The following is a 15,202-nucleotide window of genomic DNA, read 5'->3' as shown; positions in this document are numbered from 1 at the left end:
CCACAGTCGAAAATGTTTTGAACTGGATATCTGACAACATCCTCCAGGACACCTTCATCCTATGTGTCCTTAAAATAGAATGCCAATCCATAAACAGCAGCAACTACAAAGACTCTGTGCCAATTAAGGTTCACATAACTAATAGGCTCCACCACTAGAATCAACAAAAGCACTAACAGGCAGTCTATACTGGACTGGATATTGACAAACAGTCCATAATATCAAATCTGGTTGCCTTCCAGATACTAAGTCACTACTTTTCAACCTATATAATCAGACAACAACTTGGACATTGAAATTTGGCTAAAAATTCTAACTTGCTGAAAAAAAAATAACTTATGCTATTTACTCCAAAATAACACCTTAACCAGAAACACACATTTTATATTACCTCAAGAAATAACACAAAAATAGAAACCATAAACTAAACTAAACTACTCAGAGTCGTAATAGATGACAACCTCAAATTTCATCACCACATACTTCATTCCATCATGAAAACTCACCAAAACTCCCCAAACAGTTAAAACAGAAAACATAAATAGTATCAAAACTTTGCTTAAACAGTACCTATGCCAAAGATGGCCGAGTTCTTTCTGCTTGTGACAGTCCTTACACCAGGCCAGTAATCAAGGAGCCTCAGTCCTTACCACTGACATCGGTGAGGGATGGGCACTAGAAGCAAAAATGGATAGAGACAATATTTTCATATGCAACTCTGCACCAAGCACCATTTCCCTTAAGAGCTAATGGGGAGCACACTGCAGACCTGGGTCTGGACTCTCTCTCTGTCTCCAGGCCCCAAGCAAGACTCCACACTGACCACTTTGAAGCTTTGTTTCCCTGTTCCAAGTAGCTGACACACACACTTGGATATTTGATTTTTATACACACACACACATACACCTGGGAAAGGCTGGCACAGATTTACCAGCTGTGCCTCCTCTGCCCAGACTATAAGGTAATTACACTGCCACCAGACAGCTACTCTAAGGCTCTTACAAGGGTATCCAATTATACTTGAGGAAAATTAATGCTAATACAAATGGTAGAGTTTGACCAATGCAGCAGCGGCCACAGTGTCACTAAAATAAGCATATGTACTCTTAAGGTGTTAAAAGTATTCTCTAAAAGACCAGCCACAATGAAAGGTGTAGAAATATTTTATAATAAATAAAGCAGAAAGCACAAGAATACTGTATATCTAGTTACAATAAACACCAGAATTGTAATAACAAAATATATAAAAAATAACACATTTGGATAGATTCACACAGATGCAGAAAAACAATGCTTAAGTAATCACATTATATTTTCCTGACTGACTAAGGAATTACTGTTTCCTAGTTAAGTTACTACAACAAGGCAAGATGAGTGCTGAGTTGTTTACTACAGCAAGACAAGATGAGGTGAGGTTGCATGAGACAAAGATCTTTCCTTTCAGGTTCTGGAAGGCAAAGTGCTGCTGAGAGAGTTCCAAAATATCTCTCTCTATATCTTAAGAATCATTTCAGTGCTGGTTATAGAATGACATCACATGTGGTCACCTGACTGTGGTGCAATACACACCCAGAGTTTTGCTAAGATCTATTGCAGCATATGAAAGCTATAAAACAATTTCAAAAATGTCCACGTTTCCAGGGTAGCAATTAGTTCACCCCTAAGGACAATATAGTAAGATTCCTAGCCCTGGTTTTTCCAAACATTTTTGTCCCTGGCTGCAGTCAGACCTGTAAGATAAAATGTTTATGGCCTAAACAAACCCATTTCATTTTCAACCTGTTTTCAAAGTTACCTGGACTGAGATTAACCTCTTCACTTCCAGAATTGTCTGTTAAAACATATATGTGTAATCAGTTATAAAAATACTATCTGACGTACATGTACATTTCTTTTCTGTCCAGCCGGACCCACTGTTGATGCATTTTTAACGCAAAAAACTTTACAAATACATTTTTAACACAAGCATTTACACAAATGCGTGTGATAGTCAAATGACATAAAATTCTTTACAAAACTCCAGCTAGCTATGCTGACTTATGTTGCACATGCACTGCCCTCATCTCCCTGGTACAGATGGCACTACCTCATATTGTCACACAGCTCACATGGGCTAGCTTTATGCAGAGTACTTTTCCCACTCTCTTATAGCCACATTGCTTATCAATTTTTTTTTTTGTAGCTTATCAGTCCTCCTCATACTGCACTTATTTCCTAAGCTCTTCTCTCACACCCCACCACTGACAATTTCTTCCTCTATCTTATTTTTAAGCTACATTTTACCTGCCTGTCTTAAATTATTACTAAACTCAAAAATGCCCTGGTTTGATCATTTCCCTGCAGACACCATGCTATAAATACATTAATTGTTACTATATGTTATTTCTCTATTCAATAATTAGCCAATTAATGTTAATTTCTCCCTTTTTTGTGCTAAAATGCTATTTTCATTATGTTCATGTAAGAAATATTTAAAAATCATGTAAATAACCTCATGTACAGATGTTTTTCCCTGCAATTATAAATGTACATTGTGTACTTTAAATGTGGAGCTTTTCTCCTCGAGCTGTGCTAAAAATGGGTTTTGCCCAGTCAGATTTTTCCCGGTCAAAGACAAATATATAATTTGCCCAGGCAGCTCAGATATTATTTGGGTAAAACTAATGCCATTCATAAATCTGACCAGCTTTTTGATTCTTTTCATCCCAGGACAATGAGTGTTGCTGTTTCTAAACAAACCATCTCCTACTGGATTTCTAAGACCATTTCTTTTTGTTATTCTTTTCATAGCAAATGTCTGTCGTCTACTGTTAGGGCTCACTCCACTAGGGCTGTTGCTTCTTCTAGAGCCTTCATCAAGGGGTTAGACACCCATTCCATATTTGAAGCTGCTACTTGGTATTCAGCACATACTTTTACTAAGTATTATAAACTGAATATGGTTTCAAGGGCCAGAGCAGGTTTTGATAGAACCATTCTGCATGAGTTTGTTGAGGGGTCTTCCCTGCCTTCTTACTCCAATCCTTTTCTTGAGCTTTTGTACTCTCTCTATACTTATTTATTTATTTTATTTTACATTTGTTGACCGGGCTGGTCTAGCTGGATATATTTCCATTTTCAGTAGAGGCCCGAGGAGAAAAGCTCCAAACAGTAAAAACATGAAATACAAACAATGAAGGAATGATAATTGTTACATAGTACATAAACATAGTAGAAATAAAGTATGCATCTTTTTTTTTTTTTGTCAACCAGTATGTATAATTGTATCATTGTGATCACCAGTTCAGTTCCTCATAAGAGAAATAATGAGGAAAAAAAACAAAAAAAAAACTTAGTATGGTATAGACAAATATGAGCTCAGGCAAGGAAGGGTTAGTCTGGTTTACTGCATGGGCATAACCGGTGTATTTTAAAGTGTGTTTTGAGCTTTTGTTTAAAGAGAGGCAAAGAAGAGAGTGATGTTAGTTCTTTGGGAAGTAGGTTCCAGTCTTTTCCCACAGTGTTAGAAAACAGGGAGTTTCCAGCCAAATTGTTAGTTTTGGTTATGCTAGCTAGAAGCTTGTTAGAGGAGCGTAGTATATCTAGGTTTTTATAGGGGATTATGAGATTGGATAGTATAGGAGTTCTATTAGGTTGATAAAATATCTTGTGGGCCATGGTTAGTTGGGAGATTTTTAGAAGGTTTTGAATTTCTAGCCAGCCCAGCTGCATGAGATTTAGGCAGTGGTGGGTACAAAAAGGATTACCCGTGGCAAATCTGGCGATGTTGTTATAGGCATGCTCTTGTTTGACAAGGTTATTCTTTTTGATGTTAGTATATATGGGAGAGGCATAAAGAAGAGTAGAAATTAAATGGGAGTGTGCAATTTGGGTTTTAGCTGTTGGAGTTAAGAAGGATTTGATTCGATATAAGGAACCAATTTTCTCATTGATAGTTTTAATTGTGTTATTTATGTGATTATCAAATGTAAGGTTGTTATCAATAGTAATTCCTAACAACTTGGTTGTGCAGTCAGGGTGTATGATAGTATCATTATTGGAAGTGATAGAGAAATCTATTGGGTGGACTTATTGGTTGGTGTAAAAAGAAGGAGCTTGGTTTTCTTAGCATTAAGAAGGAGACAACGTTTAGTGAACCAAGTTTCAACTGAATTGAATACTTTCTGTGTCAGGGAATGTAGTGCAGATGGTGAGCTTGCGGAACAGATTAATGTTAAATCGTCTGCATATTGAATGCAGGTGGCATTTGGAATTGTTACATGCAGGTCATTAATAAAAAAAGAGAAGAGAAGTGGACCAAGAATAGAGCCCTGAGGGACTCCCAGGGTGACAGGTAAAAGAGATGATATATTATCTGCCCAAAGAACTGCTTGTTGTCTATTGGTTAGGTAGGACCTGAACCATTTAATTGCTAAAGAGTCAAGGGCGAAGGATTCAAGAATGCTGATAAGAAGGGCATGGTTAACCATGTCGAAAGCTTTGGAGAGGTCAAAGAGAGCAGATGAGAGGTTGTTGTTATTGTGATTTCTATTTATAACATCTGTAAAGGATAGCAGGGCTGTTGTGGTACTATGGGATGGCCTAAAACCATGTTGGCATTTTGCTATCATGTTATTTTGAGTTAAATGGTTTAACAGTTGATGATGAACACATTTTTCCATAATTTTAGCTAAGGGAGATAAAAGTGCTATTGGCCGATAGTTAGACTAGTCGTTTGAGTTTCCGCCTTTGTGAAGGGGAATGATATGGGAGATTTTCCAGATGTTAGGAACATTCCCTTCCTTAATGGTTCTATTTATGAGGATGGATATAGGATAAGAAATTACTTTGGCTGCTTTTTGGAGGTATTTAGAAGGTAGCTGGTCAGCAGAAGGGGTACAGGGCTTAAGTTTTTGGATGAGTTTGAAGATAAGAGTGGTAGAGACTGGTTGTATTGAGAAAGCAGGTAGAGACTGGTTGTATTGAGAAAGCAGGTAGAGTACTATGTGTGGAAGTGGCAAGGTTTGAGATGTCTAGAGTAAGTTGGCTTGCTAGTGTTTGTATGGTTTCCGTAAAGAAGGAATTAAAGGCATTGGCTGTTTGCTGGGGGGTGTTTGGGTCTGCTGGAAGTGGGGCTGGCGTCTGAGAGTGCCCTGGGGAAAGGAGTTTATTTATACTAGACCAAACCCTCTGGGGGTTATTTTTGTGGTTTTGTTGTAGTTTATAGTAGAAGTTTTTTTGTCGGATAGTATTGCCTTTTTTGTACTATTTCTCAGTTGCTTAAACAGTAGTTGATCAGAAGTATTTTTGTTAGCTCTCCACTTTGCCCAGGATTTATTTCTAAGTAAGATTTTTTGTTTGGTTTCTTTGGAAAGCCAGGGGGCTAGTTTGGCTTTCATTTTGATGGTCCTTTTGGGTGCATGCTTATCAAGGATAGATAGAAATTTAGAGTTTAGATAGTCAATGGCTTGTTCAAGTGGTAGAATTTTTAAAGGGTTCCAGTCACAAGCATTTAGTTCATTTTGGAATAATGTTGGGTTGAAATGTTTGTTGGTATGTATGATTCTATAAATGGGAGGATTTGAGATCATTTTTATGCCTAAGGATATAGGTTAAAGTATGATCACTAATATCATCGGGTAGAGTTCCAACATTGTACCTTTGTTGTCTATTTCCAGTCTAGTATGCTCTCTTTTTTGTTTGGTTTGTTGATACTGGTAGTGGAGGTTATAGTTTGACTGAATCCTTGAAGGTTGATTAGGGACAAGGGATTATCAGCTTTGACAGTTGTCCAATCAGTGTTAAAATCACCAAGTATAATAGTTTCTTGGGGGTATGCGGAGGACACCTGGCTTAGTATATTCTCTATCATACTAATATTATTACCAGGTGGAAGGTAGATGCAAATGATATATAGGGATTTGTTCTTGTTAGTCTGGAATTTGGTAATAAGTACCTCAGCCTTACTATTTTTAGGTGGGTCAAATGGTAACGTGGAGATTTGAAGTCCCTCTTTGAATAAGATTGCAACTCCACCACCCTTACTTTTTATATGGTCTAGCCTAAGTATATTGTAGCCTTGTGGAATGATTTCATTGTCTTTGGTTGTTGGTTTTAACCATGTTTCTGTTAGACAGAGGATTTCAAAGTTATGGGTATCAAGGAGGGCATGGAGATGGGTTATTTTGTTATTAATGCTTCGGATATTTAGATGTCCTATTAGGAAAGAGTTGGGAGGATTGGGCTGGGTTGTTAGTAGAGTGGGATTTATGGGGCCAGGGTTGGGGTGGATGTCACCATCTTTTAAGTTAGGTTTACAGAGTCGTGATGTAAGGATATTTATAAAGTTTGTTAGAAATTTCTCTTTCCTTATTGTGGATGTATGGTATTTAATGTGTGAGATTCTATGGTATTTAGGTAGTAGGTAGCTGGGAGTAGATGTAATATTAATTTGACCTTTAGGGATGATAGAATTGTAAATTGTTGTTTGTTTATGGGAGTAATAAAAGTGGTAGTGGTATGGTTTTTCAAATGAGGTGATGATGTAGGAATAAATAAGGAAAGTAGAAATTATGCTTAAGAATATGGTTTTGGTGAGTTTAGGTTTTACAGTTATAGTCATATTTGGAGATAAAGAGTACAAGGTTGTAGGGGTTGAGTAGAAATGTAGGAAGCAAGGTAAATAAAGACTGAGAAGAGAAAATGGGGAGGAAACTAAAGAGGGTGGTTAACGGGAGAGAGGGTGTGGTGTGATTAGTATAGAATAGCTTATAAGGGTAGTAGATAATTAAGGTGGGTGTTTTAGGTTAATGTATTGTGAAGATTGGTGGGATTAGGGAGGGGGCGTGGTAAGGGATGTATAAAGCTAAGGACACTGGGGGTGGGTGGGAATTGGGGGTAGGGTAGGGGAGCGGAGTGAGCCAGCAGGGCGAACGGAGCGGGTAACAGCTGGAGGCTGGAGACAATCAGTTATACAGTGCAACTGGGTTCCCCAGGCTTAGGGAAGGTAAGGATTTATTCTATAGATAATTAGTATAAGGCAAAATAGAGTGGAATGTGTAAAGAAGGGAAGAATGTGTAAGGGAGAGGGAAAGGGACAGTTGAACTAAGACAAAGAATCTGGACTTAAAAGTGAAAAAAAGGGGTTTAAAAAAGGAGTAGTAGACAGGTAGAGTAGGATAGAGGTGTACTTATGATAACACTGAAAGGGTACTTCCTTTCTCTCTTTCACAGAAGTTCAGTGACAATGGTATGAAACAGTACACGGTTGGTGATTTAATCTATTGACTGTGGGGGTATACTTCCAGTTAGGGAATTTGCAGGAGTACACAGAGGAAGGCTGCCCCACAGGATTAAAGGAGATTGAGTAGCAGGTAAAAAACAACTTTACATGCTATAGTACTGCTGCCCTCTAGTGGAGGAAGAAAGGAGTTACATTCAGACTAAAGATAGGAGGTAAAGGAAGAAAACAGGTGAGAAAGTAGGGGATGGCCTAGGGTTGGTCCTTGGGTGTGCTGGCCCTTACAATAGGTAATATTTTAGACACTCAAAGTTCAGTTTAATACCTATAAGAGCAGTAGCTTATACCATGAAGTTAGGCTAGCTGGGCTTTAAATACACGCAGGGAATCCTGTTGGCTAAGCCCTTCTGTTCCTGAGAGCTTTCCTTCTGCCTTGTTACGTTAGGGAAGATGGAGAACCTGTGTCACAGGCACTAGGCTTAATAGCTATAAGAGCAGTAGCTTATACTGTGAAGCTAGGCTAGCTGGGCTTTAAATACACGCAGGGAATCCTGTTCGGTAAGCCCTTCTGTTCCTGAGAGCTTTCCTTCTGCCTTGTTACGTTAGGGAAGATGGAGAACCTGTGTTACAGGCACTAGGCTTAATAGCTATAAGAGCAGTAGCTTATACTGTGAAGTTAGGCTAGCTGGGCTTTAAATACATGCAGGGAATCCTGTTGGGTAAGCCCTTCTGTTCCTGAGAGCTTTCCTTCTGCCTTGTTACATTAGGGAAGATGGAGAACCTGTGTCACAGGCACTAGGCTTAATAGGGACCGCACACCACCAGGAGGACACAGGACTGCGGTTTAGGGCTAGGGGAATTAAATATCTACTTTAATTAAAATTAAATATCTACTTTAATTAAAATTAAATATATACTATGAAGAAAACTGCAACAGTGATATAGAAGGACATAGTACGGTTGTGTAAAATCTTATCATAACAGTAGATGTCCTTCTCTTCACTCTTGCAGTATTCACTCCCTCCCTCAAACCCCCTATTTTCTTTTGGTTCCCCTCCTGGCTGAGGATCTCCCTTTTCCAGCTGCATTTTCTCCTTCTGAATGTGCATGGTCTTTTTTGTCCTGTGGAGACTACACTCTTCTGGGGCATTTCAGTTCTGAGTAACTATGTCTGTATGTCACCTTTATGCTGTACATCATGTATGGGGAGCATCTGTGTGACATATAGCACATGCAAGATCTAAAGGCTTCGGTATGCTGGCTGAACATTGGGCTGTCCATTGGCAGGAGATCCCTACTGTGAAGAATACTGCAGCACTGAAGTGAAGGACATCTACTTTTATGGTAAGATTTTACACAACTGTACTTTCCTCTTGGAAGTTAAGAGAATTCTGCTAACAGCGCAGGAGGTTTCAGACACTTTTGCCTGGCTGAGTCTGATACAGTAAGGAATTGTTCTTTCCCCTACATTTTCTCCACAGTCTGGGACAGTTGAGTTTTGATTAATCTACTAGCCATGACTGAAAAGCTTAGGTGGTGTGGTCACTTACTTTCTGTAAGAGTGATGGACACCTTATGTGCTGGATGTTCAAAATATTATACCTTGTCCTAGTTGGTTCTCTGACCTAGTAGTATTGAAGCTCATCATAATATAAGGTAGAGCACATGTTTCTGAAGACCTCTAATACTGGTAAGACCTCATCACCTATGTCCCAACAATTTAATCATAAGGAGACACTTGCATCATTCAACTTTGTTCCTCATTGATTCTTTTTGGAGTTTAGATATTCAAGGTAAAATGCATGACCATCTATGGGGGACTATCCTGTTCATCCCATCCATCAGATCTGACTGATGGGTACCAATGCACTTGTCAGATCTGATCTGGCCTTGCTAGTGCTCCAAGCCTCAATCTTCTTTAAGATCTTTTTCCAGTCATAACCCCTTTTTGCCCTAACTCTGCTCAGATCTCATTTGCCTCCTTTAGCATTTAGAAGGATTAGTTTGGTCACAGCTAGGTGTTTTCCTTTTTTGTCAGCTTATTAAATAATTCAGCCTCTTTCAATGTGTTAGGTTGATTAATACTAGCTGTTTTGAGATTCTCCTTCAGAAAGTCTTGGTTACTTGAGCATTTTTGATATTTCTGACCTTTATGTCTTCTTTTTCCATCATGTTCGGGTGCTAGGCCTAATGATCTATTGGTAAAAAAAAAGAATAAATAATTAAATAAATAAAATATATTCTCTCATATATATATATATATATATATATATATATATATATATATATATATATATATATATATATATGTATATATTACACACATGTATACATGGTTTACTATCACATGTTCGACTCAACATTATTCGATAGTACAGATGTCCGAACCAAATGTTTGGAAATCTGAACACTGAACAATGTTGATGTCGAATGGAACATTTCAGTGCAGTCGAATGTTGAAAATGTCGACTACACTGAAATGCTCTTACCTACACAACACACTACAACAGCTGTTTGCAGGGGGGCACACCCCCCCCTACTTATATATACAACCTCCGAGATCGCACTATAGTGAGGGTAAGGGTACATTTCCCCATCCCCGCTATAGTATGATCTGCACCGCATTGTTGGAGCTGACAACAGCGGCAATTCGCTCATGTCAGCTTTGGCATTGTGGTGATCACCCTAACGGTTCCGGGAAGTGGTTTTCGCACATAGTTCATTCATCTAAAAGACTAACGAACATGTGATAGTAAACCTGTATACACACATACATATACTTCTTTGCTCTAGAGCAGTAGCTTTCCTTGATAGACACAGATTGAAACAGGAGTCATCCCATCCTTCTCCATTTTTGGGCAGATTGTGTGGCCCTTCACCTTCTTTACTCGCCCCTTCCACTTTCCATGTTTTGACATTAGCAAATCTGGACCTGAGGCATCACCCATAGAGTGTGAATCCAGAGATGAATCTCATTCATTCAATTCACTTGATGCCAAGGTATATGACATCCACTGAGTTTCAGGATCGAGGGCTCAGGAGTGAGGCCTCAGCTCTGTCTTTGGCGCCAACATGTTTGGTGCCCTTTTTTGTGTCAGAAACTTTGGCCTTTGATGCCTCAGCATCAGTCTCTTCCTCAAGGCCCTGTGGATTGTCGATGTTGGTGATTCCTTCCTTTGTACTGTTTACGCCCACTTTGGTGGGGACAGACATGGTACCAAGTCAGACCTTTCCAGTACCACTGGATCTTGGGTTGGCATTTGATATTATGGAGAGTATGATTGTTTTTCCTCCAAGAGGCTCAACACAGCCTCCAGTAGTGTCTGTTCCACCCCTGAAAAGTCTGCAGTCAGTGTCTCAGCCCCTACATCCTGAGCAGTTAGATCCCCCTTTCACTTAATGTTCCTATAAAGATGACATGTAAAAGGAGGTACATAAACTTCTCTACAGAGTTTCTCACCTTGGGTACTGGCTTGGGTGATTGAGAAATTCCTTCCATCCATAGAAGATGGCATCTTCATTGAGATCTTAGAATTTATCAGATAGCAGGAATCCTGGCCCACAGGCCCTGCCTCTCAGGATGAGGAGTTATTATTTGAGGCTTATTGCTGTGCACCCCTTATTTCCTGGTTAGTTCCTCTTACAGACCGTCTATAGATTTAGCTGACAGGAAGGTTTAGTAGGACCCCAACTCCTCTAAAGCTATTTCCAGAAAGCCTGGCAAAATTCTCTGTTTCATTACGGATAGGCCGCACTGGTACAAAGAATATTTGTGGACTCCTTGGTTGTAGCTGTAGCCACCACACAAGAGCTGTGCAATGAAGCAACTGCTCACCATCCACCAACAAGGAGTTCTAGACGATGGATAGAATGGGGAAGTATACTTACATCTCAGGCACTTTTTCCCTGATAGCATTAAATTATGCCACATGAACTGCTTCCAAACAGATTTAGCAGAACAGGCAGTGGACTGTTTGTGAAGACCATCTATGCCTGAGTTAAGGAAGCAGCAACTATGGGGACAATGCTGAACATCATCAATCTCATCATGTGGCTACTATGCAATGCAGTCAATGGGGTGGTTAGGATGGCAGGCACAGGCATTACCATGAGCTTTGTCTTGCCTTTGCAATTGTGCAGTATAGTGGAAATATGTTTTCAAATCCCATCATTACTTAAAAAGTAATTTTGTAGCATATTTGAGAGGTCAGAGTTGCATGTCCCATGGCACAAAATAAGTTGGCACAGCTAGTTTGTCAGAATTGTATTTTGTGGTCATTATTGCTTACAATTTTTGTAACCTCAGTCTGAATTCTTTATAACAATTGCAGTAATCTGTCTGTCTCTGCTTCAGATAGCAGAAAGGGTAGAAAACCTCTGTTTGTAATAGCATAAATTTCAAGACTAAGGACTATTAGATCTAGAGAAAATAATGTGCAGTAACACTTGATGTTTTAATGTAGCTATTTTATTATTACCAAACGCATCTTTTATATAAGGTTATTTGTTTAAAATTTGTTATAAGTAATGTTTATGTGTGATTTGCACAGTAAAGATGAAATGTATTTTTTTTATATTTTTAATGTGTACGTGCTTGCATATGTATTTTGTAAATTGTTTTAGATGGCCAAATCTGCCATCATATGTTACTTTACTAGGCATGCATGTTTAAACTTTATCACACATTTTTATTTTAGATAAAGCTTATCTAAGACAAACTGTTCAAAAAATTAATATCATTTGATGTAAAAAATAAAATGTTTGTCATTTCTTAAAAAATAAAATATCCAAATAAAATTTAATATTTGTAATAATCATAAAATCTTAAGATGACATTAGCCCAACCTGTTAGTCAGCCATAAAAGGATAAAGGTTCAGACAGCTACCTAATTGTTCTTTCAAACTGACAGTATGACAGTTCCGAAAAGATGCATCCGTATTTATAAATAGGAAAATAGAATCGATGTTGGTTATTGGAGAAATAACATTTCATCTTTTCTTATGACATCAAAGTATTATTTCTTAATATTCTTATTTCCATGACAGTACTTGGTGGCCCATGCGGGAACTCAGAAGAAGCAGACAGTTCCTGAACACTCCAAAAAGGTACCAAGACAATTTTCTTTAAAAGTATGGGGGAGTTCCTTTTGGTGGCACTGGTATAGTGTAATTGGTCTTCCTGAGTAAACATCATTTATTGCTCTGACTGAGAGAAATGTTGGTGAGAAAAAATAAAAAAAAAGAAAAAGATAAGAAACAATCAAGTTATATTACATACGTAAGTAAGCCAGGTTATGGCTAGATTAAAAGTACCTAATATATGGCTAGCAGTTGTTAGCTAGCAGATTCAGTCAGCCAATGTTCAAGAGAATGTTTAACTTATGTATGTTTAAATCTTGGGACACTACAGGTAGCAGTGTTGATGTGCTCATTTTACTGAGGCCAAGTATGAATAAAGTGTGATTTGTGCAGTAGGCAAAGTAAAATTTCTTGAGTTTTAAATGGCATCAGGCTAAAAGGTCATGGTTGTGCATTTTGAAAAGAACTAAATTTGCAGTGATAATGCTGCTGCATCTGTCAGAGTAACCCTGCTGTCACTTAAAAGCTCTTCATATCCTCTTAGTAATGCTGAAAATGTATACATATTTCAGTATGTCTTGGCTGTAAGACAGTTCCATTACTTTTTCGTGTGCATAAGTAGTATTTATGTATGTGCATGAGTTCAAATATGAATGAGTTTGTAGGGAGGGGATTCTCCCCGTAGTTTGAAATACTGGCAGAGTCAAGAAATGGACGTTTCAAGTCTATGCACCAGAAGTGTTACTCATGAAATTGAAATTACTGATAAGACTTCAAAAGTACAATTATAAAATAAAATGTAATACAGGCAAGCATTGCTGTTTATCCCAGGACACATTAATGTTATATAGGTTTGAAACAGATACAAGGCTGTATTGTCACTGATGATTATTTTAAAACAATGCTTAAAGTTTTGGTATAAGCTATATGCTGTAGACTAAAAGATCAACTCAACATGTGAAATAATCATTCCTATAGTTATATTATGATTTACATTTGTTATGTACTTTTTGGAGTTTTGCTGTGTTATATTCTTGATTGTAAAAGTTGTGCCAAGACAACAGCAAAAAAAGTTAACATTTTGGTTCTTGATGTTTTCAGTTATGTGTTAATTAGCCCCTGTGAAAAAAATTATGATAAGACAGACCATGTTGGCAGTCCTGCTTCATGAAGGTATAGAACTGATCCTCACAACAGTATCTAAAATAAAGCAGTCAAGGAGAAAATAGTAATATTTGAAACTTACTGATAGTGTTGTAGTATAAATGTATATGCATTTGATTAACTGCAGGGTATTTTATAACATTGCTATAGAAAGGAAAAGACTGCTGTATTATATTTAGCATCAAATGTTTATGCTAAACAAAACTACACAAGGTCAGAAAAAGCTTCTCAAAAGCTAAGAATGTACATGCTAATAAATCCTGCTCGATTATTTCAAAATATTCAGTAAGGCTATTGCATATTATGTTTATCCTGCAATGCACATTCCCATTTTCAGTTACTTATTGGTGTGATGCCCGTGCACTGGTCCAGCAATCAAGGAGTCTCAATCCTCACCACTAACACCAGTGAGGGACGTCCACATTGGGAAGGATAACAAATACACACACACAGTAAACTACCATTTCCCTTAAGAGCACACAGAGATCACAGTCAGTCTGGGGGTGGTTTCTCAATTTCTCTTCAGATCCCCAGTAAGACTCCCCACTGGCATAGCTATAGGGTCAAGATCTCAACCCAGTGGTGAAGGTAAAACCTCCAGCACCCTCCCTGTCCAAGCAGTGCTTCATGTCCCTGCCAAGTAGCTGACACTCACGTACTTTGAGATATGAGTTATATACAAACACACAGACACCCCTGGGGAAGGCTAGCACAGGTTCTCCAGCTATGCCCTTTCTGCCCAGACTAGACTGTAGGACCACTCACCACCAATCACTAATATCCGCTACTAATAAGGTCCTTATCAAAGGGTGTCCAATTATTACCATGCAATATTATTATCCAAATGGTAAGTGTGATGGACAGCAAGGTTTATTTGGGTTGGCTTGGACAGTATCACTATATACATGCAATGTACTCTAGAACTTAAATTATCTCTACATAAAACATCCACAGTTGAAAGGCTTAAAAATATGTAATAATAAATAATAAGAACACAAGACAATACTTCTTGCTCCACAGTGTTAGTCAAGTCTTCAGGGATCACAGAGAAATACTTAAAATATTACAGTAGAAAAGTTCTGACATCAGTACAGAAAACAGCTAGACAAGATTTCCTATTTCCTATCTATATCTAGGAGCAAACACAGTTCTAAAAATAAACTTACATATAGAGCAAGGCAGTGCTGGTGATGTTGTCAGTTTTGAAAACAAATGCAAAATGCTGTGATCCTCTTTCTCTGTCGTTAAATTGATAACACAGTACCACTAACTCATTTCAGATTACATCATTATTCTCCATTTCCTAGGCTAACAGAAACTCAGAATGTAACAGCCCTTTTGTTTTTGCAGCTGGTCAGGAAGCCAGAGCAATAAAAGACATTATAAATGTAAATTCTAGCCACTAACTCTGGTCTCAAAACAATAGGAAGAATTCCTTCATTCAGACATCTCAGCTCCGAGTTTTGAGAGCAATTATATAATGCTCGACTTATCAGCTTTCCTCCAGCAGAATGCAGTGTGGTTACAGTTTTGAAGTTCAACATTTAACACCATTTTCTTCCATTTAAGAGAACAGGCCTGTGGTTTATATTAATATTTACAAATTACAGAATTATCTACAAAATTCTATCTGGCTAAGCCGACAGCTTCACATATCTTCACATACCCCCCCCCCCCCGGAGAACTTAAGCTAGTTTTTCAAGTGACCCTTGAGAAACATTGCTCAAGAGGGTTAGGTCT

At 38.2% G+C, this 15,202-nt stretch overlaps 1 protein-coding gene across 2 annotated transcripts in view; it reads left to right on the top strand.

Annotated features, from left to right (window-relative positions):
• The window catches only part of LOC122813439 (histo-blood group ABO system transferase-like), a 634,970-nt gene that overhangs the window by 202,053 nt on the left and 417,715 nt on the right, over positions 1 to 15,202 (top strand). The window contains exon 3 of one of the 2 annotated variants that reach the window (XM_044085753.1): positions 12,266 to 12,325. The exons of the other annotated variant lie outside the window; for it this stretch is intronic. Coding sequence (XP_043941688.1) covers positions 12,266 to 12,325 — 60 coding nt within the window. The remainder of the gene's footprint in view (positions 1 to 12,265; positions 12,326 to 15,202) is intronic. 2 annotated transcript variants of the gene reach the window in all.

The sequence above is a fragment of the Protopterus annectens genome, chromosome 10.part0 (genome assembly GCF_019279795.1).
Source record: "Protopterus annectens isolate FY-2018-M chromosome 10.part0, PAN1.0, whole genome shotgun sequence".
Taxonomy (NCBI): Eukaryota; Metazoa; Chordata; order Ceratodontiformes; family Protopteridae; genus Protopterus; species Protopterus annectens.
Note: the sequence above shows the minus strand (reverse complement) of the source record. Positions and strands in the feature narration are given on the sequence as shown.